General features: G+C 40.1%; 1 protein-coding gene across 2 annotated transcripts in view; it reads left to right on the forward strand.

Annotated features, from left to right (window-relative positions):
* Nucleotides 1–23186, forward strand: part of PDE6A (phosphodiesterase 6A) — a 103578-nt gene that overhangs the window by 9435 nt on the left and 70957 nt on the right. The window contains exons 2-5 of one of the 2 annotated variants that reach the window (XM_004384903.2): nucleotides 954–1106; nucleotides 1690–1779; nucleotides 2408–2548; nucleotides 13782–13856. In XM_004384903.2, the coding sequence (XP_004384960.1) occupies nucleotides 954–1106; nucleotides 1690–1779; nucleotides 2408–2548; nucleotides 13782–13856 (459 nt within the window). The remainder of the gene's footprint in view (nucleotides 1–953; nucleotides 1107–1689; nucleotides 1780–2407; nucleotides 2549–13781; nucleotides 13857–23186) is intronic. The other variant, XM_004384904.2, reaches the window with a different exon arrangement.

The following is a 23186-nucleotide window of genomic DNA, read 5'->3' on the forward strand; positions in this document are numbered from 1 at the left end:
TGATGCATTCCACTCCTGGCTGTCCTTCCTTTTACGGTTGGATACTCTCCTCTACTCTGGAATTCGCTCTCTTCTAAGCCTAGCAGGAAGGCAAAACCGACCAGTCCCCTTAAAATCCATTGCCGTCGAGTTGATTCCAACTCGTAGTGACCCTATACCACAGAGTAGAACTGCCCCATAGGGTTTCCAAAGAGCGGCTGGTGGATTCGAATTGCCAACCTTTTGGTTAGCAGCCCAGCTCTTAACCACTGCGCCACCAGGGCCACCAATCCCCTTGGTGGGCCACAATTATCCTATTTGTACAGTCCCATCCAAGTGATTACAAGACCATGGTGAGAAAGGCCACACCAAAGCAATCCATTACTCTGCACTTTCTGAAAAAGATCTATCTCATAGGGCTATTGAGAGGATTAAAGCGAGATGGTGCAGGTAAAGCACCATGTGCAATCCTGATTGTGATTATCATACTCACTAAGGTCTTTTCCCCATCTTCCTTGTTAGTTCTCAGATTTCTATTTTGGGCTTAATTGTCACCACCTCAAGAAAGGTTTATCCGAACCTCCCTCCCCAGGCAAAGTCAGTACCCACCCTACTTACCTCCCCACCCCACCCCAAACCCCCACAATGCTTTGGGTTGTATTTCGGAATGAGTTCTACTGGATTTGGGGGGGCTTCCAGGGCAGGAATCATCCCTGGTTGCTCTGCCCCATCTCAGTGATGAGTAAGTGAATGAATGTTTGAGGAATGATGAATCATTTGATAGGGCATCTTGGAAGTAGGCTACTGAAGTAGAGTAGACAGAAATGTCTTCACTCCTTTGTCACCAAGAGAATGATAAGCCCCCTACTTCACCCTACCCGCACACCATCATGGTATGGGTCCCAGGGCTCTGGGTTCCTTTATTGTTTTCGCTCTTCGTCTGCTTACCCATACTTGACTCTGCTTTTCCTCAGGATGAACATTTCTGTGACTTTGTGGACACTCTCACAGAGTATGAGACTAAAAATATCTTGGCTTCCCCCATAATGAATGGGAAAGATGTGGTGGCCGTAATCATGGCTGTGAATAAAGTGGATGGGCCCCATTTCACCAAGAGAGATGAAGAGGTAAGGATGAAACTGCTGGGAGCGCCATACTAGCATTTTCCTCTAGCTCATGAAGACCTCCAGACCTTGTTATCTGGCCTGGACTCAGTTTCCTCATCTGTAAGGCAGGGGATGCTCTCCAAGGAAGTAGCACAGAGTAATAGTTAACATGTTGGATTTTAAAGTAAAGAATGTAGGGATAATTATTCTGGCTCTGCCAATATCTAGCTGTTTGCTTAATCAAGTTACTTTACCTCTGTCAAGCTTAGTTTTTTAATTGAAAAATTGGGATGATAGTTGTATTCACTTCACAGGGTACTTGTGATGATCAGATAAAATGTACATAAATCACTTATCACAGGGACAGCAAACTCAGTAAATAGTAGCTATTTTTCATTAATACACCCCATCAACATCAACATTCTACATTCTGTGAGTTTTACATTCTTATAATTCAACATTTTGTGATTCTGCACTCTGTGATCCATCTGCCCAAATTGCCTCTGATGGAGTTATTAAAATATTCTGAGATCTGCTGGTGGTAGAAAGAGCCAGAGGAAGAATTTCTTTTCATCTACTTCCCCTCATGCTGCTTGATTTTTAGATTCTCCTGAAGTACCTCAATTTTGCAAATTTGATCATGAAGGTATTTCACCTGAGTTACCTGCACAACTGTGAGACTCGGCGTGGCCAGGTAAGGGGATGGACTGAACATACCTTTTTACCGAAGCATTGATATAGTCAGAGCTGTAAAGACAGGTGAAGATACCTGGGAATTATCAGACAATCTCTGCCCGGCATCCCTAGTGTTATAAAGTAGTGGATGTTTGTAAAGCTGTATCTCAGAGTGGTTATGCGTACACATTTTCAAGTCAGAAATCTCTTGGATTTCAGTCCCCACTCATCCATTTAGCAGCTCTGGGCAAGTCACTTACCTTCTCCAAGTTTCAGTCTTCCCATTTGAAAATTGAGAATAATTATGGTACCACACTCAAAAGATTGTTATCAATAGTAAATGAGATGATGTATGAGGGCACTTGTGGTGAATTAATGTTTGTTATTATTATTTTTATTAACAACCTATAAGATAAAGGTAATGAAAAAGAGTTGAACCTGGTGTAAGCAAACCGGTCATCTTGCTTCTCTGAGCCTCTTTCTCCAGCTGTAAAATGGGATAATTATCCTGCTATTTCCCTGGGTTATTGTGAAGATTAAATGAGATAAACTCTAGAGAACTTTACAGAATTGTTATTATTCTCTAGCTAAATGAGTTGCTGCTATATGCTTCAAAAACTTTGAATATATATATATTTTTTCTTCAGATACTGCTGTGGTCTGGGAGCAAAGTCTTTGAAGAGCTTACGGACATTGAAAGACAATTCCACAAAGCCCTGTATACAGTCCGCGCCTTCCTCAACTGTGATAGATACTCTGTGGGTCTCTTAGACATGACTAAGCAGAAGGTGAGAAAAATTCAGCAACAAGCATTTCCAGGAAATGGTTATATGTACGCTGAATGGGCTCAGACTCCCACCACCCATTCCGTTGCACAGGAAAGAGGCTGGGAGAATTTGGGTGGTTGTGGAAATTTTTACATTGGTCTTTCTGTTACTGAAGAGAGGAGTACCAACATTTAAGGGGGAAAGCAATCTAGGACAAAATGAATAAAAGCAATCTGTATTTTCCCTGTTGCTGCTGTGTGCTGTTGAGTCGATTTTGACTCATAGTGACCAGTGACCCCATGTGACAGAGTAGAACTGTCCCATAGGGTTTTCTGAGCTGTAATCTTTATGGGAGCTGGGTTTGAACCACCAATTTTTTCGGTTAGCAGCTGAGCGCTTAACCATTGTGACACCAGGGTTCCGGTATTTTCCCTAGTCAGTTGGACAAAAATATATGTGAGAAGAATGCTGATGAAGTGGTGAAGGAAACCAATAAAGAAGTTTCTATACAGGTTGAAAGTCCAGAAGAAGGAAGTTGCCAACTTCAAGAATTTTCAGAAAACGTACTGAACGTTGAACAGAAAATTTTCCTGTGATTTGTCTAGCCCAGGATGAACTAGGCAATTGAAGTTTATTTACATATACAATAGCTGCTCAGAATAAACCTTATGTTCAAATTTTGCTGAGTTTTGATTATTTTTAATATTTTAAGTAAGACTTTATATTGAAACAGAACATATATACAGGAAAATAAACCAAAATAAATAAATCGAACCTATTGCTGTTGAGTTGATTCTATAGGACAGAATAGAACTGCCCCATAGGGTTTCCAAGGAGTGGCTGGTGGATTCAAACCGCTGAGCTTTTGGTTAGCAGTGGAGCTCTTAACCACTTCACCACCAGGGCTCCATATACAGAAAAGAGCACAAATTTTAAGTGAAGAGTTCAGTGAATTATCACAGAGTAAGCATCCCCATGTAACCACCTCCAAGATTAAGTAATAGAACAATACCTCAGAAGCCCCTTTTATCCTCTTTCTAGTCACTTCCACACCCTCCTCTTTGAAGGAAACCTCTTTTCTGAACTTCAACCTTCTGCCTGTGTTTGAAGTTCATATAAATGAAATCATACAGTACTGTCTTAGTTATCTAGTGCTGCCCTAACATAAATACCACAAGTGGGTGGCTTTAAAGAACAGAAGTTTGTTTGCTCACAGTTCAGGAAGCTAGAAGTCCAAATTCAGGGCATCAGCTCTAGAAAAAGGTCCTTATTTGTCTCTTTCAACTTCTAGTCCAAAAAAAAAACCCCAAACCCATTGCCATGATTACGACACATAACAACCCTATAGGACTGAGTGGAACTGCCCCGTAAGGTTTCCAAGGAGTGGCTGGTAGATTTGAACTGCTAAACTTTTTTGGTTAGCAGCTGAGCTCTTTTTTTTTTTTTTTTTAGATTTAAGTATATGCATTTATTCAAAAAGAATTCAACTCAAGAAGTTAGGAAAAGAACAAAATAAACACAGAACACAAAGGAAAGAAAATAATAAAGATAAACTTAGAGAATTTGAAAATAATAGAACAGTTTGATAAGTAATCCAAAAGCTGAATCTTTTTTTTTAAGATTTTTTTTTAATTGTTGTGCTTTAAGTGAAAGTCTACAATTCAAGTTAGTCTCTCATACAAAAATCTATATGTACATTGTTTTGTGACCCTAGTTCCTCTCTCTATACTGTGACAGCACACTCCTCCTTTCCACCCGATTTCCTGTGTCCATTCAACCAGCTCCTGACCCTCTCTGCCTTCTCATCTCGCCTCTGGACAGGAGCTGCCCATTTAGCCTCATTTATCTACTTGAGCTTAGAAGCACACTCTTTACAAATATCATTTTCTGTCCCATAGTCCAGTCTATGTCTGAAGAGTTGGCCTCGGGAATGGTTTTAGTTCTGGGTAACAGAGAGTCCTGGGGCCATATCTTCTGGGGTCCTCCAGTCTCAATCAAACCATCAAGTCTGGTCTTTTTACTAGAATTAGAGTTCTGCACCCCACTTTTCTCCTGCTCCATCAGAGACTCTCTGTTGTGTTCCCTGTCAGGGCAGTCATTGGTGGTAGTCATTCTTCTGGTCTCAGGCTGATGAACTCTCTGGTTTATGTGGCCCTCTCTGTCTCTTAGCAACTGAGCTCTTAACAACTGTGCCACCAGGGCAGAGGTGTTAGGTATTCACAATATCTTTCTGGGATACAAAATTCAATCCATAACAAGCACATACTTTTTTGTGTCACTTTTTTTTTTTTTTGCTCAATATTATGTTTGTAAGATCCATCCATATTGCTACATATAGTGTTAGTTCATTCATTTTAATTCCTGTGGAATGTTCCATTATATGAGTAATCTACAACATATTTATTTATTCTACTCTTGATCGCCATTTGTGTTTTCAGATGTGAGCCATTATGAATATTGGTATTATAAACATTGTAGTACATGGTACACAGTTGTATTCATTTCTGTTGGGTATTTTCCTAGGGGTAGAATTTGTCGGTAATAGCTTTAGTAGGTATTGCCAAATTCTTTTTTAAAATGCTTGTATCATTTTATACTCCCACCAGTAATGCATGAGGATTCTCGTTGCTCCACATCCTCACCAATACTTGGTATTGTCAGCCTTACTGATTTTAACCATTCTGGTGGGTGTGTAGTATTGTCTCTTTACAGTATTAATATGCATTCCCCACCAACCACTAATGCCAAAGGTGAAGAAAGTAAAGATTTTTACCAACATCTGCAGTCTGAAATTAATCAAACATGCAATCAACATGCATTGATAATTAATTACTGGTGATCGGAATGTGAAAGTTGGAAACAGAAGAAGGATCAGTAGTTGGAAAATATGGCTTTGGTGATAGTAAGGACACTGGAGATCACATGATAGAATTTTACGAGACCAATGGCCTACTCATTGGAAACACCTTTTTCAACAATAGAAACAACAACTATACATGTGGACCTCGTCAGATAGAATACACAGGAATCAAATCAACTACATCTGTAGAGATGCTCGAGAAGCTCAATATCGTCAGTCAGGGGCCGACTGTGGAACAGATCATCAATTGCTCATATGCAAGTTCAAGTTGAAGCTGAAGAAAATTAAAACAAGTCTACAAGAGCTAAAGTATGATCTTGAGTATGTGTTGCCTGAATTTAAAGACCATCTCAAGAATAGATTTGACACATTGAACACTAACGAAGACCAGACGACTTGTGGGATAACATCAAGGACTTCATAAATGAAGAAAGCAAGGGGTCATTAAAAAGACAAGAAAGAAAGAAAAGACCAAAATGAATGTCAGAAGAGATTCTGAAAGTTGCCCTTGAACACAGAGTAGCCAAAGCAAATGGAAGAAATGATGAAGTAAAAGAGATGAACAGAAGATCTCAAAGGGCGGCTAAAGAAGACAAGTAAAGTATTACGATGAAATGTGCAAAGGCCTGGAGTTAGAAGACCAAAAGGGAAGAACACCCTTGGTATTTCTCAAGCTGAAAGAACTAAACAAAAATTCAAGCCTCAAGTTGCAATATATAAGAATACCATGGGCAAAATACTGAACTACGCTGGGAGCACCAAAAGAAGATGGAAGGAATACACAGTCACTGTACCCAAAAGAACTTGTCTACATTAAGCCATTTCAAGAGGTAGCATGTGATCAAGAACCGATGGTGCTGAAGGAAGAAGTCCAAGCTGCACTGAAGGTATCGACAAAAAACAAGGCTCCAGGAATTGATGGAATACCAGTAAGATGTTTCAACAAATGGATACAATGCTGAAAGTGCTCACTTGTCTATGCCAAGGCATTTGGAAGAGAGCTACCTGGCCAACCAACTGGAAGAGATCCGTATTTTGCCTGTTACAAAGAAAGGTGATCCAAGAGATTGCAGAAATTATTAAACAATATCATTAATATCACACACAAGTAAAATTTTGCTGAGATAATTCAAAAACAGTTGCAGCAATACATCGACAAGGAACTGCCAGAAAGTCAAGCCAGATTCAGAAGAGGAGTGGAAGGAAGATATCATTGCTCATAATCAAATAGATCTTGGCTGAAAGTAGAGAATAATCAGAAAGATGTTTACCTGTGTTTTATTGATTATGCAAAGGTATTAGACTGTGTGGACCATAACGTTGTGAAGAATGGTAACTCCAGAACACTTAACTGTGCTCATGAGAAATCTGTACACAGATCAAGAGGTAGTCATTTGAACGGAACAAGGGGATACTGCATGGTTTAAAATCAGGAAAGGTGTGTGTCAGGGTTGTATCCTTTTACCATACTGTACTTATTCAATCTGTATGCTAAACAAATAATCCAAGAAGCTGGACTATATGAAGAGGAATGTGTCATCAGGATTGGAGGAAGACTTCGATATGCAGATGACACAACCTGGCTTGCTGAAAGTGAAGAGGACTTGAAGCACTTACTGATGAAGATCGAAGACTACAGCCTTCAGTATGGATTATACTTCAACAGCTCAAACCCTCAACAACAGGACTGATAAGCAACATTGAAGTTGTCAAAGATTTCATTTTACTTGGGTCCACAACCAACACCCATGGAAGCAGCAGTCGAGAAATTAAAGGGCGTATTGTATTGGGCAAATCTGCTGCAAAAGACCTCTTTAAAGTGTTAAAAAGCAAAGACGTCACCTTAAAGACTAAGGTGCGCCTGACCCAAGCCATGTTATTTTCAATCATCTTATATGCATGCGAAAGCTGGACAATGGATAAGGAAGACTGAAGGAAAATAGATGCCTTTGAATTATGGTGTTGGCAAAGAATATTGAATATACCATGAACTGCCAGAAGAATGAACAAATCTGTGTTGGAAGAAGTACAGTCAGAATGCTCCTAGGAAGCTAGGATGGTGAGACTTCGTCTCTTGTCCTTGGGCAAGTGTCTTAGTTATCTAGTGCTACCATAATAGAAATTCCACATGTGGATGGCTTTAACAAACAGTAATTTATTCCCTCATAGTTTAGGAGGCTAGAAGTCTGAATTCAGGGTGCCAGCTCCAGGGGAAGGCTTTCTCTCTCTGTTGGCTTTGGGGGAAGCTCCTTGTCATCAATCTTCCCCTGGTCTAGGAGCTTTTCAGCACAGGAACCCCAGGTCCAAAGATGCTCGCTCCTGGCTCTTTTTGCTTGGTGATAATGAGTTCCCCCGTCTCTCTGCCAGCTTCTCTCTTTTACGCCTCAAAAGAGATTGACTTAAGATACAGTCGAATCTTGTAGATTGAGTCCTGCCTCATTAACACAATTGCTTCTAATCCTGCCTCATTAACATTCATAGAGATAGGATTTACAACACATAGTAAAATCACATCAGATGATAAAATGATGGCCAGTCACACATTGCTGGGAATAATGGCCTAGCCAAGTTGACACATACCCATGACAGCATGTTATCAGGAGAGATCAGTCCCTGGAGAAGGACATCATGCTAGGTAGAGGGTCAGTGAAAATGAGGAAGACCTTCAATGAAATGGCTGCAACAATGGGCTCAAACATAGCAACAATTATGAGGATGGGGCAGAACCAGGCGGTGTTTCGTTCTGTAGTACATAGGACCACTATGAGTCAGACAGCATCTAAAAATAACTGATGAGATTGATTACTTTTTCATAAGTTTGTTATTCATTTGGATATCGTCTTTCATGAAGTGCCTTTTCAAAATTTTTCTATTATGTTGTATTTTTTTCTTACTGAGTTGTAAGAGTTTTTTTTTTTTTTTTTAACAAGTTCTGGATATAGGTGCTTTGTCGATACCTGTATTACAAATATCTTCTCTCATTCTGTAGATTCATTTTCTCAGTGGAGTCTTTTGATGAAAATAAATTTTGAATTATAATGTAATCCAATTTATCAATCTTTTCCTTTATGATTATTGATTTTTGTGTCCTACTTAAATCTTTCCAGATCCGAAGATGATAAAGATATTCACCTATGTTAACTTCTAAGAGCTTTATTGTTTTCGTTTTCACATAACGCTCTACAATTTTCCTGGAATTGTTTATATATATAGTGTGAGAAAGGGTCAATATTAATTTTTTTCTATATGAGTATCCAATTGTCCCAGTACCATTTATTGAAAAGATCATCTTTTCCCCACTGCTTTATTGAAAAGACTATCTTTCTCTATCATACCTTTATCATCAGTTGGGTGTCCATATTATGTGTGGATCTGTTTCTGTACTCTGTTTTGTTCCACTGGTGTATTTATCTATTCTTCTGTAATACAACACTGTCTCACAGGAGAAAGATGTGGCAATCTGCTTCCGTAAAGAGTACAGCCATGGAAATCCCATGGGGCAGTTCTACCCTATCCTATAGGATCGCTATGAGTCAGGATGGATTGGATGGCAGTAGGTTTGGTTTTGGTTTACAATGCTGTCTTAATCACAGTATCTTTATAAAATATCATGATATATAGTAGTATAAGACCTCTAAGTTTGTTTTTTGTCTCTTACATGGTTTTCTGTATTTTCCATTCTTTTGCATTTTTGTGTTTCAGTCTGAATATTTCTTCTGATTTATCTTCCGCTAATCACTAATCCTTTCCTCAATTCTATTTAATTGGCTGTTAAAACTATGTGTGAGTTAATTTTAGGTATTTTTCAGTTTTAGAACTTCCATTTCATTCTTTTTTATAGTTTCTAATTCTCTGCTAAAATTCTGTATGTTGTATTTGGTTTCTTGGACATAATCACAGTTATTTTAGAGTCTGTGTCTGATAGCTACAATATTTGTAGATATTTCCTATGGGTCTGTTTCTATGATCTGTTTTCTCTTGCAGTTAATTCTTGTCTTTTGCATGCCTCGTTATTTTTGTTTGAATGCTAGACCCATGCATGATAAATTATAATGTGAAACTCTGGGTGGTGTTATCTTTCTCCAAAAGGTATTTGTTTTATTTCTGGCAAGCAGTTAGGGTAGAGGCAGAGCACCTCAACCCAATCAGGGATTGAGCAGATTCAAGGTTGATCTTTAGTCTTTGTGAGTGCTGGTCGACTTCTGGTTCACTTTTACTCCTAGGGCATAGCCCTTTTGAGGGAATCCCAGCTGAAAGCCTGGGGTGTCTTCAAGGATCCTTCCTTCTTGGCAGGCCATGAGCTCCAATTTTATCCAGCAGTTCTGCTGAAAGCTCTGCTCTGCTTCTTAGCTGCTCAACAGTATTTTTGTTATTAGTAAGTGCCTCAAGAGGAAAAGTAGAATGAGACATCAAGCTCAAATTTCTGGGCTTCCCTTCTTTCTGGGATCTTGGCCCCTCAATCTTTGCTGCCTTGCTAGCTCTATAATCCCTTCAAATAAATGTTTTTACACATATACACATACACACAGCCCAGATTTCATAATTATTCTCAGTTAGAGGGTTGGTCAGAAACAAACTAGTCACCATTAACAGGAGTAGAAATTCTCTTTCTTTGTTCTTTAGCCCGTATGGATTTACCTCATTCTTTTGAATAGTATGGATATAACATAATCAATTTATCTGTTCCCCTATTGTTGGGCATTTAAATTATTTCTAAATTTTCTTATAACTAAAGACAATGCTGCCATGAACAACCTTTGAGTTAAATCTATGCACACTTGAGCAAAAATATCCATAGAATAGAGTTGTACAAGTGGAATTACTAAGATAAATTTTTTATTTTGCATTTCCCAAAATTTTCTCCCCTAAAGGCTGTACTATATTACGTTCTCTTTCACACTGAAGTGTATAAAGATTCCATTTCTTCAAACTCCTGCCAGTCCTGGAAGTTATAGAACTTTTTGTTTTTCCTGTCTAAATGGATAAATAGTGGTATCTTTTTTCTCTCCTAATTGTTTTTTCACTGATCACTAGTGAGGGTAATTATATTTTTATGTTTATTTGTGATTTGATTTTTCATCTTCCATGTATTTCCTAGACAAATCATTTACCCATTTTTAAAATTAAACTGTTTACCTATTTCTTGGGTAGCTGGGTGGTGCAAACAGTTTGTGCTCAACTACTAACTTAAAGGTTGGTGGTTCATACTCATCCAGCAGCACTGTGGAAGAAAGCCCTGGTGATCTGCTTCCATAAAGATTACAGCCAAGAAAACCCTGTAAGCAGTTCTACTCTGTAATACATGGGGCTGCCATGAGTCAGAATTGACTCGATGGCAACAAGTTTGGCTTTAGTTTTTTATTTTTTGGTATCTATTTTTTATTAATTTATAGGAGTACTTTATATCTGATAGAGATTATGTATCTGTCATATATGATTATAACTTTTTTTCCTTGTTTGTGGATGATATTTTAACTTTATGACATCTTTCATCATATAGAAAATTTAAATTTTCAAGTAGTCAAATTTTTTCACTGTTTCTTTTATGACTTCTGTGTTTTGAATTTTATTTAGGAAAGACATCCTCAACCCCAGTATTATAAAGATAATCTGAAATAGTGCTCTCTTCTAATATTTGTATAGCTTTGGTTAATTTTTTTGACTCCTTCATCTGGAAATTGTGTGTGTCTATGGTAGGGGTAAGTTTTGTTTTTTGTCATATTTCTCCATTTAAAGAATAGTCAACCATTTCTCCACTGTTTTGAAACACCATCATTTTGATATCCCACTTTATCATATATAACATTTCCATATGCACACGGATCTATTATTCTGATTTTTGCCCTCAGAATAGCTCCCTAAGTGATTCTGGTGCAGTTGAGCCATATACTTACTTTAGGGAACCTCTGATTCTAGTGCAGCCGTCCATTTGTTTTTTGCAATCTCTTGAATGATAAATATTCTGTGAAATATTGTTTAGCGCAGTAATAAGCCATTTGCTACTCCTTCAGGAAGTTGCAAGTAAATGAATTAATAGAAATGAATTATTCCTTTTAATCAAAAAAATTTCTGACTGATTGAATTCAAAAGACTTCTTTTCAAATTACCCAGATAACAGTAACATTTGACCACAGGCTCAGGCTGCTCTGTGCTGTAGTTTTCTGCCCTTTGCTCCCTTTGAATTCCCTCTCAAAAGGGAAAGCCACATTTAAGTAAGCATATTCTGACTTAGTCATCTCCAGATGAGGAAACAACTAGCTATTAGAATTGGGCTGGGCTGCTTAAACCTACTCTAAGAAACTACCCCTGCCTCTGCCCGCTCCCCCTGCCCGCCCCCCGCCCCTCAGATAGCTAAGCTCTTACCTGAGCTATTGGCATTGAAAGTCATTGAATTGTACACTTTAAATGCATGAGCTTTATGGTGTGTGAATTATATCTCAAAAAAGCTTTTAAGAAAGAAAGGAAGGAAGGAAGATCATAAATATGCCCCACTCTCTGGTAAAACCCTTATTTGACAACTTCTGCTTTCCTTGGGACAATCTTCAGATTGTCTCTGTATTGGGCCGCAGAAGCAATCAGCCCAATGTACTAGTGCTTCTTCTGGAAGCCTCTAACATTTGGATTCTCCTTCCATTACTGTTTTGGACTTACCTGTCTACCTTGTTATAGCTACTTGAGTACTTGATTGTCTCCTCCATGAGACGTAAGCTCCTCCTGGGCAGGAACAGCGCCTATTTATCTCTGCATACCGAGCACCAAGCATGTTGTGCATCGCAGGTAGGCCCCCAGTTCACGTTTTTGCCCTGAACTGAATTTCTTATTGTTCTTAGAAAAAGGGCCCAACTGGGCAGAAGGGTGAGGAAGTGCAATCTGGATTTCATGGGGACTCTTCTGCTGGTCCTCTGGATAATATTAAAATAAGCAAACCACCACGACAAACATGTTCAAATAAGAGCAAGGTCAAGGAGAAAGGGGGGCTTGGCTGCCTACCCACAATAACCCAGCTCTAACGATCACTGTCCCTAAATATTAACACACCCTTAGACGAACACAGAGGGTATCCAAGGACAGAGTCCTCTGCCAGGCCCAGGCTGTGCCCGACACAAGCTTTGCCGCCCAGGTGCAGCAGGGAAACCAGAGGAGAAGCAGCAGAGAATAGTCTTTTGTCCTGTCCCCATCTGTTTTTTCTTCCGAGACTGCATGTTTGTGCACCTCTTTGTTGGCCTTTTTCTCTCTTCTCTTTGGCAGTGTCTTGCCGACTTGTTGTCCTTCTTGTTGGATCCCAGATACAGGTCTGTCCATATTTGGCAGTGTTACATGTGTGTATTTCTAATATACTTTTTTTTAAGAGCAGTTTTAGGTTTGTAGAAAAATTGTGCAGGAAGTACAGATAGTTCCCATATAACCCCTCCCCCTACATTATTCCTCCTATTAACGTCTTGCTATCTTGTTGTGCCATTTTACAACTGATAAATCAAGATTGATACATTATTATTAACTAAAGTCCAGAGTTCACATTAGGGTTCACTCTATGTTGTACAGTCCTATGGGTTTTGACAAATGCTTAATGTTATGTGTCTATCATTACAGTATTATGCAGAATAGTTTCAGGGCCCTAAAAATGCCCTGTGCTCCACCTATTCATCCCTCCCCACTACTGTCCTTTAGATATGGTCTGTCTGCTCAAATTGGGCAGCGTTGTTGTTTTCTTTCTTTAAAAAAATCCTTTCCTGATCACAAAAACAAAAAAAGTGTATTCTGGAAATATTACTAAATAAATTATAGCCTCATTCCAACCACTCAGAGAAAACCAGCTGTTAATGCTTTGTTGTGAATTCTTTCAGAGCATTTTCCATTTATAGTTAAACATTGGGCTCATATTATATATTTTTTGTCACCTCACGGTTTCACTCATCAACATGTCATGAACACCTTCTCAATTAGTACATACGTATCTGTAATATCATTGCTAATAGAAGTACCAAAATTGGTTTAATAAGTCTCCTCTTGTTGAACACTTAGGTTGTTTCTAATTTTTCACTGTTATAAATGACATTGCAGTGAACATCATTTTAGCTAAATCCTTGATCATATGCTTAGCGTGTTCTGAGGTGTATTTCTTAGCCACAGAGACCGCACTATCCCTCTCAAGTCCCATAGCACCCACGTTTTTGGCTAATGATTAGACAGGCCTAATGCAATATTTTCAAGGGCAGATGTGATTGACATCCTCTAACTCTTGCGAGCCTTGCAGCCCTTCCAAGCTTAGGTTTCAGGGAGCTCTCCCACTTTTCAGATTTCACTGCTAGATGACTCCTACACGTGGGTCCTATGCATTGACAACTTCTTGGTCTGTTTTTCAAAACATGTAATTATTGTTTTTCTCACTCCCAGGAATTTTTTGATGTGTGGCCTGTCCTGATGGGTGAGGCTCCACCCTACTCTGGTCCCAGGACTCCGGATGGAAGGGTAGGTCTCTCTCTGCCCTTTTCAGTGTGATTGGATGTTTAATGAAATACAAATGCAAGTCACCACAGACCCTGGTGAAGGGTTGTTTTTTTTTTTTTTTTTAAATCATATAAGTGCTTGTCTTCTCTGGGTTGGGTAGTCTCCCTTGAAATTATAATAACTCCTCACAGCTGCCAAGCCCTGTAATTTGCATTGTTTTTAATGTTTTGCTGGAGTTTTACAGCAACCTCGTGGGGGTAAACCAAGCAGGAATCGATATCCTCATTCCACAGACAAAGAAAGAGCCCCAGAAGGGTCAAGCAACCTGCTCAAGAATTCACTCAGCAGGAGTTTAGAATTTTAGACAACTGGGGCTGGAAAAAGTCTTAAAGACAATGTAATCTAGCATGTGCAAATTGGTAGCTAGAAGGCCAATTCCAGGTACACTTGCTTGTTTGCATACCAAAACCAAACCCATGGCCCACGAGTCGATTCAGACTCCTAGGGACTCTATAGGACAGAGTAGAACTGCCCCATAAGGTTTCCAAGAGGCGGTTGGTGGGTTCCAGCTGCCGGCCTTTCGGTTAGCAGCCGAGCTCTTAACCACTGTGCCACCAGGGCTTGACTGCATAGGTTTTCAATATTTGTTTTGCTTTTTAATTTGTATTGGTGACTAATACAGATAGTCCTCAACTTATGACGATGTGTTCAAGTTATTTATGATCATGCTTTTTTTTTTTGGATACATCTTATCATTAGTAATATGTGCTACATACAATGTTGCAGTGTGTAATTTGCTGATGTTATAATTCTCGGATGTTCATTCACAGATGTTCAACTTTATGATTTACTGTTCCAGACACTGTCATATAGCAGGCTATGCCTGGCCTACAATAAAGGCAGTGTCAATGTCAAGAGTTGTGTGGATAGAAAGTTGGGCAATGCTCAACTCTAACAACATACGACAACTGAATTGCACACGCGCTCAACAGCCATTACGACTCCGACTTCATAGTTACGACACTGAGGCCAACTTCATTGTAGACCAGGCGTATAGCGTGATCTTATTCGGCGATTTGTACCATAAGAAGAAATTAGTTGTTAATTTGAAGTTGAGTAATTCAAGTTTCTCTAACTGTAACACCTGCACTGCTTATACCCCCAACAATAAGTCTAGCAAAAGAAGTCATGCCACTGAACGTTTTAATCCAAAAAAGAAGGTGAGGAAATCTCTAGACATGGATATAAAGATGAAGGTCATTAAGACCTATGATAATGGAATGAAAGTTGGCGAAATAGCATGAGGGAGGACTGCCTCATTTGATCCTTTTGACAATCATTAAGGATAAGAAAAGGATTCTGGAGGCAGTTAAAGGAGCGACTGGCATAAAATCAACAATTTTAACAAAGAAGAGGTAAAGGCCAATGCATGAGATAGAGAAGCTTTTGATGGTTTGGACAGGAGACAAAATCCAAAAGAGGATTCCTCTGAGTTTACTGATGATTTAAACGAAAATCTGAAGGAACAGCAAGGAGAAGACTACCAGAATACAGTAATGCCAGCAGGGCTGGTTTCATCACTTTAGATGCAGATATGGCTTACATAACACGCGTACATAAGCAGGAAGCACCGTTGTTGAAACTGCCGAAAAATTCAAGGATGAGCTGCACAAGGTAATACAAGATGAAGAGTGTCTTCCAGAGAAGATTTTCAATGTGGATGGAGCAGCCTTGTTTTGGAAAAGGGTGTCAGAATGGACCTATATCCACAAAAAGGTGAAGTCGATGCCTGGTTTCAAGGTATTTAAAGACAGAATCACGCTGCTGTTTGCAGGAAGTGCTGCTGGATTTATAAAGATATTGATAATAAAAGGCAGTAATAAAGAAAAAAATTTAAATGAGGTATTCAGCTTATCTCAGAGCCGACTTACGACAGTCGTTGGAACGGAGTCCCATCATAAATCAGGGACTACCTGTACTTAAAAATCAAGATATTTCCCGTAAATACATAGATTTTAAGTTTCTTTTGAAAGGGTGGACGATCATTCAGAACTGAACCCACAATCTCACAGGGTGCATTTGATTGGCGCTGAGTGGCAGCTGTGTCTGTGGACCCTGGTGTCCTGAGCTCTCCATTTTGCCACAGTTCCTATCGCTCCCTCTTGTTTACACCTGGCCCCCTCCTCTCATTAATATTTCTATCAGGTCCCTGTAGGCATTTGAGTTTGTGACCTTTGGTCTCATCCAATTCCCTCCTTTTTTTTTTTTTTTTTTTAAAGATGTACAAACACTTCAGAGACAACTGGAATGATATGTGTGGGAATGTGGGGATGAATCAGAAGAAACAGACCTGAGGCTCAAAAAAGAGCCGGCAAATGACTGGATGGCCTTAACTAAGGCCTTGATGAGTAAGGCAGCAGCAGGGCCGTGCCTTGAATTGAGTTTTAGTCCAGTACTCTTCCCACAAGAACGTTTAGCCTGTCTAAAACGTTATAGCAATTTCTGCTAAGAGGCCTGATTCCACCTAGCCAATCCTGTTGTTAGCTGCCATCGAGTCAGGCCCCTGACTCATGGTGACCTCATGCACAACAGGATAAGGCAATTGTGATTCATAGGGCTTTCGTTGGCTGATTTTCAGAGGTAGATGGCCAGGCCTTTCTTCCTAGCTGTCTTAGTCTGGAAGCTCCACTGAACCTGTTCCGTCAGCATCATAGCAACATGCAAGCCTCTACTGACAGACGAGTCGTGGCTACATCCGAGGTGTGTTGGCTGGGAATTGAACCCAGGTCTCTGCATGAAAGGCATTAATTCTACCACTGAACCACCACTGCCCTCTAGCTAATCCTAACCCTGCCCCAAATAAAAGGAGCACGCGAGTGTGTGCGCGCGCGCGTGTGTGTGATGGTCTTTATTTAATCTGAAACTCTGGAAATTCAAAATTAAGACCCTTGCCTGTAAGCTTCATATGCATACCAGGAAAGATTTCAGCCTTGGGATCTATAATGTTCTGCTGTGTTTTATCCAAAATGGCTTTTAAAACCTGCTGCTGTCTAGTTTCAAATTACTCTTTTGCCCACACCATTTCACTTGGGAAGACTGAGTCAAGGATTGCGTCATGTGCTGTTGTCTGAAAACCAGTCGGGGACACTTTTCTTTTTTATGTACAGTTTTTCATGTTAGTATGGGCAGACTTTTCTGCAGAGCTGTTCACATGTTGCCACTGAGCTTTTTCTCCAATTCACATATGAGCTGGTCTTGGATCTTCTGGAAAGATAGAAGTTGAGGAAGTGGAACAGAGATCATCATAGCTTTCCAGCACCACCAACTGCAATTTCCTTGGCTGCTTTGATATTCCACTCCCTGGGCTGAGCCCTTAAGTCAGAGGTCATGTCTAACTCCAGGACAGCCAGAGAAATGCTGGGCTCTAAGTTACCTGACTCTTCACCCCAAAGCATCCCAATCTTCAAGACTGAACTGAATGGGACCTTTTCTCACTGACACCAGCCTAGGGAGAGCAGCTCATCATTTGATCAGCTCAAAAAGTTTGGTTTCACTGGGGTGACTAGCACACCCATGGTTAGTTAGGGCTTTTCTTTCCCAGAATCCTTCCCCATCTCAGATATCAAGGGCTCAGGATGTACAGAAGCCTGAGGCATTAGATTATGATAGAAAAAGCCACCCATGGTCCAGAAGACAAAGGACTTCAGTTTGTTTTGTTACTAATCTGAAGGGTGAGCTTGAGGAGGTCAAATAACCCCTCAGGCTCTTGATTTCCCCATCTAAGGAATACTGTCACTGAACTTATCTCCAAAGTCAGTTCTAGATCTAGGACACAGCTGGTGAGGGAAAGCATGCATAGGCTGAGCTGAGGACCAGATACAGCATGACAGGATCTCCTAGAAAGATTGTGAGCTTGGAGGGAGAATGACTGAGTTCAAGTCCCAGTTTCACCCTCTAGCTGTGTGGCTTGGGAAGCGTCTCTGGCCTCACCTTCATCATCTGTAAGATGCAGATAATCAAACCTAGTAGGAGTGTGGTAACCAAAATGAGTCACACACCAACACATAGTAGGCACTCAAATATATAATAATAGCTACCTGGATTGAATCTCAATATCTGCTGGGCACTCTAGCACTCTACCTGGACTATGTCATTTACTCTCCTCAACAAGTTTATGAAGGAGATCTCTTCATTATAGGGAGTCTTGGTGATGCAACGGTTAAGTGCTCCTCTGCTAACTGAAAGATTGGTTGTTTGAACCCACCTAGCGGCTCTGAGGGTTTCAGAGACCTGGTCATCTGCTCCTGTAAAGATTACAGCCTAGAAAACCCTATTGGGAAGTTCTACTCTGTCACATGGGGTCACTATGAGTTGAACTCAACATAATGGCACCCAACAACAATCTTCATTATCCCCATTTTAAAGGTGAGGAAATTGAGGTTCAGAGAGATTAAATTATTTGTACAAATTGAAACCAAAGATGCTCATCTCTTTGATAACTATCGTTATAATCATGCCATTTAACATTCCCTTTTGCCTTCTAACAATACCCTCACACTTCATCTGCCACATTTACATTAGATATACAGCCTTTGTCTAGATTCTAATGAATTAATCTCCCCAGATCTTGGATCAAAGTTCTCTAGTAACAACTACACCTCATTTTACCTCCTTTCAAAAATAAAATGTTGTGTGTGTGTTTCAATCATGAAAAAGTTCTACATGTTTATTAGACTTCTTGGGGAAAAAATAGCACTTGTTTTAAAACTAGTATATTTCCTTGTACAACGATTTGGCTACAGCTGTATTTGGGGCTATTTCAAAGACCCGTGTGTTATAGTGTGAGCTTCTCAAGTGGAAGGTAACAAAGGTGCTCATTGGTGGCTCAGTTTTGACTTTTCCAAGGCGGATGAATTCCTGCATGAATATGGCCTTGAATGCAACTGGGTTGAGCTACAGTGTGTGGAAAAAACCCTATTTACCTAAAGCACACTAGTCTTTTTGTTGCTTTCTGTGGAAGTAAATTGATTCTCCTGTGAGCTTCAAAAAATGTCCATTTCTAACCTTTCTAAAAAGAGTCTTACAAAACAACCCTGGAGAGGCCAGCCTGCCGGGCCCAGTGAGCAGGGAGCTAGCCTGGGAGGGCAGAGGCCAGTGAAGCCCAAGGACAGATGGCCTTTATGAAAAGACTGAAGAAGGCACATAGACTTCTGCCTCCTCCCCCTCCCAGATGGAAATTTAGCTCTAACAAAGTCCCTGTGGATAGCTGGCCACCTTTGCTTTCTAGAACTGCTTACAGAGTACAGCTTCACTGTTAAAAAATGTTTTTAACAAAATTTGTTTGTATTTATCTAAAGAGTAATGCATAAGCACAGTGAGAAGCTTAACACTGTACTAAAGTGTACATCATACAGAGCAAGCCTCTTTTCTTCCTCTCCCTCCCCCAGGCAGCTACTGCTAGTAGTTTGTCTTTCCAGGAATGTCTATGTACCTCCAAATATTTATGTATATGTCTATGTCTGTGTATATGTGTATGTACGTGCATATGTAGGTATATGTGTTCTGTAGGTTTCTATAATGATCTCAAATCTCATAAGGTAAAAGTCACTATTATGCTCTCAAAAAACTATGTATAAGCACTTGTAATATGAACTTATAAATAGAAACATGTCTACCTTTGTGAAGCTCTCTCACGTTAACTATAAGTCATTAGAAGCCTATAAACAACTAGAAACTTACCTAGAAATTTTTGAACTTAGACATAGAAGCATGTGAAGTGTGTAAACAATGTAAACAACCTTTAAGTTCCCTTTGACCTAGCATGCTGTGACACAAGAAAAGACGTAATATAGTAGATCTCTAAACAACCTCCCTAATCTCTAAGCTTGAAGAAAAGATGCATCACTCAGCAGGTCTCTAACCCTGGAGAAAAGACATAACATACTAGTCTTTGATGTCCTACTGCTCTTAGTGTATGGAGCCAAGGTGATAAATTCACATATAAACTTTAAATTTCTGCTCACCCACTGAGAGAAGGCAGAGATGGAACTGAGATTCTGTCCGCAACTGGTTACCACGGACCCTAGCTATGAGGGACCTCCACTGAGTTCAAACCGTGATTAAGCCTTCCTCCTGAGACTTCTCATTAAAGGTAAAAGCCTGAAGTCTAAAGATTTGAACTCTGACCATTGGGCTAAAATTGTACTTGTTAATTCTGATTCTCCAGTTCTACATGAATGTTGTGAGGTCTTACTTGTGTGTCTTGCCATGACTAACTTGCAATAAACTACACGAGTTTATGCATGACAAACCTGAGTATCTCTCTATTAATTTTCTAAGATAAAATCCTACACAATATGTATATGTGTGTGTATGTGTCTAGATGTATATATATATGTATTCCACCATCACCACCGTTGACAAATGCGATGCTTCTAGTTTGCACCTTGCTTTTTTCCCATAACTGTACATCTTGACATCTTTCTCTGTCAGCACATTCGCAGCAGCCTCACTCCGGAGACATGCAAAGTATCCACTGCACATAGGTGCTCAACTTGGTTAACATCTCTCCTAATGATGACTATTAAATTGTCTCCAGACTTTTTCAAGGAGTCTAGCTGAGAATCCTCAGTGGGTCAAACAGTGCTTTTACTCACATTTAGAAATATATCAATCGGATCAATTACCACAAGTAGAATAACTGGGTCAAAGGGTGTGTGCATTTTATCTTTGAGAGATATTGCTAAGTATCTAACCACAATCTTAGAATCATAAAATCTGTTGCCATCAAGTCAATTCCGACTCATAGCTACCCTATAGGACAGAGTAGAACTGCCCTATAGAGTTTCCAAGGAGCAGCTGGTGGATTAGAACTGCCGACCTTTCGGTTTGCAGCCGAGCTCTTAACCACTGCGCCACCAGGGCTCGAAATCACAGTTGGGAGGAATTTTAGAGATCATCTAGTCTGGTGTTTTTCCTTCCTGATTGTCCTCAGATCCCTAGAGTTCCACAGTGCTGCCTTGGCCAGGGCCAAATAATGGAGGAGAAAGGCAAGAAAGGAAGTGAGAACAAAGAGAGCTTTTTGCATTAGGGCAGCTCTGCTTTCATCTGTTATCCATAATTTGTTATGATACACACAGTCAAATGCCTTTCATAATCAATAAAACACAGGTAAACATCATTCTGATATTCTGGAACTTACTGATGAAGACAATTTACAGCGTTCAGTACGGATTACACTTCCACATAAAGAAAACAAGAATCCTCACAAATGAACCAATAAACAACATCATGATAAACAGAAAAAAGACCGAGATTGTCAAGGATTTCATTTTACTTGGATCCACAACCAATGGCCATGGAAATAGCAGTCAAGAAATCAAACAATGTATTGCATTGGGCAAATATGCTGCAAAAGATGTCTTTAGGTTGAGAAGGGACAGTGTTGACGCATCCTGGAGTTGTTAACCATTGTCATAGGGCAATATGTGTACTAACTGTTTAATCAGAAACTATTTGTTCTGCAAACCCTCATTTAAGGTACAAACAAACAAAAAAGAATTATCTATGTGAGATCAAATTGACACCAGCAACTCAGAAGGTTTCATGGGAAGCCTAGGGGACAGTGAGTTGAAGATAATGGTGGAATAATTTGGAAAAGGATAGTGAGAATAGCAGCGCAACTGGAAGAATGTAATCGATGTCACTGAATTGAACATGTAGAAACTTTTGAAATGGTGTAACTTTGGCTATGTATATTTTCACCAAAAAGTAAAAAGGTCCTCCAAGGTCGAGAAGGGAGGGTGTTGACATGTTGTGGGGTTGTTAACCAATGTCATAAAACAATACGTGTACTGACTGTTTAAAGAGAAACTATTTGTTCTGTAAACCTTCATCTAAAGTACAATAATAATAATAAAAAAGATGTCTTTAAAGTGTTAAAAAGCAAAGATGTCACTTTGAGGCACACTTTGAGGTGTGCCTCACCCAAGCCATGGTATTTTCAATCACCTTATACAAATTTGAAAGTTGACAATGAATAAGAGAGACCGAAGAAAAATTAATGCCTTTGAATTATGATGTTGTAGAAGAATATTGAATATACCATGGACTGCCAGAAGAATGAACAAATCTGCCTTGGAAGAAGTACAGCCAGAATGCTGCTCGGAAGTGAAGATGATGAGACTTTATCTCACGTACTTTGGACTTGTTATCAGGAGGAACCAGTCCCTGGAGAAGGACATCATGCTTGGTAAAGTAGAGGGTCAGCGAAAAAGAGGAAGATCCTCAATGAGATGGACTGACACAGTGGCTGCAACAATGGGCTCGTGGCACAGGACTGGGCAGGGTTTGGTTTTGTTGTACATAGTGTCACTATGAGTTTGAACCAACTTGAGCACACCTAACAACAACTTTTATCTGCTTTATATGATTAGGTTCGATGCTTTGTTTGAGAAAGAGGTTCTACTGCTTAAACAACAAACACACCCAAGCCCAGAGAAGACAAGAATTATAGTCAAGACTAGAATACAAGCCTTCTCACTCTAGGTCTAGTTTTAGCTCCATTTCATCATGCTGCAAAGTTCAACTAGTCTTCCCCTCGGGTGCTTCCTACTCTAAGCAGCTCACTACCCCCAGGGTAGCATACGTCATTGCAAGAGCTCCAGCCTCTGACTTCTGTTCAGCCAGAGTATGCCTCCTGAAAGTGTCTAGTCATTGCTGCTGCCAGTGCTGGGCTGTGAGGAGCCTCTCCCTCATGAGTCTGAAGGCCACAATCACCTGTCAACAAAAGGCTCTCAGATATGCATGACTGGATCCTCTTTGTGCAAGGTCTGAGTCAGGAGGCTTGGGGTGGGGCCCAGCCATGGAATTTAAATCTCTAGAGCCATGCTTCTCAAAACATTTGTTGTAAGGGAACAGATTTTTTAAAATTTCCAATCCATATTTTATTAATACTTTTCAAAATATGATTAGAAAATATATTTACTAGTGGTTTAATACACAGTCATGCGTCCCTTAACGTCCATGATACTTTCTGTGACACAGGAAGTTATGCGATTTGCCTTGTGTGAACACCCCGCAGATGCCGTAGTTATGAACCAATCCCGTAAAGCCTATTGTGTTGAAACCTTATGGGAGCACCGAACAAAGCCAGAGAGCTGTATCCACTGGATATAGGAGGCCGTCCTTGCCAGGTATGCGGCTGTCGGCCTGGCAGGGACTGTGTTAATAGCCAGATTAGAACTTTGGATGTCTGGGAGCAGGGCGGGGTGGGGGGATGAGTGGACTGGCGGCTGCGGGACCTGGATGGGAGCGAGTGTGCGGGTGCTGGGAGCGCGGCAGTAGGCAGTG

Source organism: Trichechus manatus, unplaced genomic scaffold, assembly GCF_000243295.1.
Source record: "Trichechus manatus latirostris isolate Lorelei unplaced genomic scaffold, TriManLat1.0 scaffold00130, whole genome shotgun sequence".
Classification (NCBI taxonomy): Eukaryota; Metazoa; Chordata; class Mammalia; order Sirenia; family Trichechidae; genus Trichechus; species Trichechus manatus.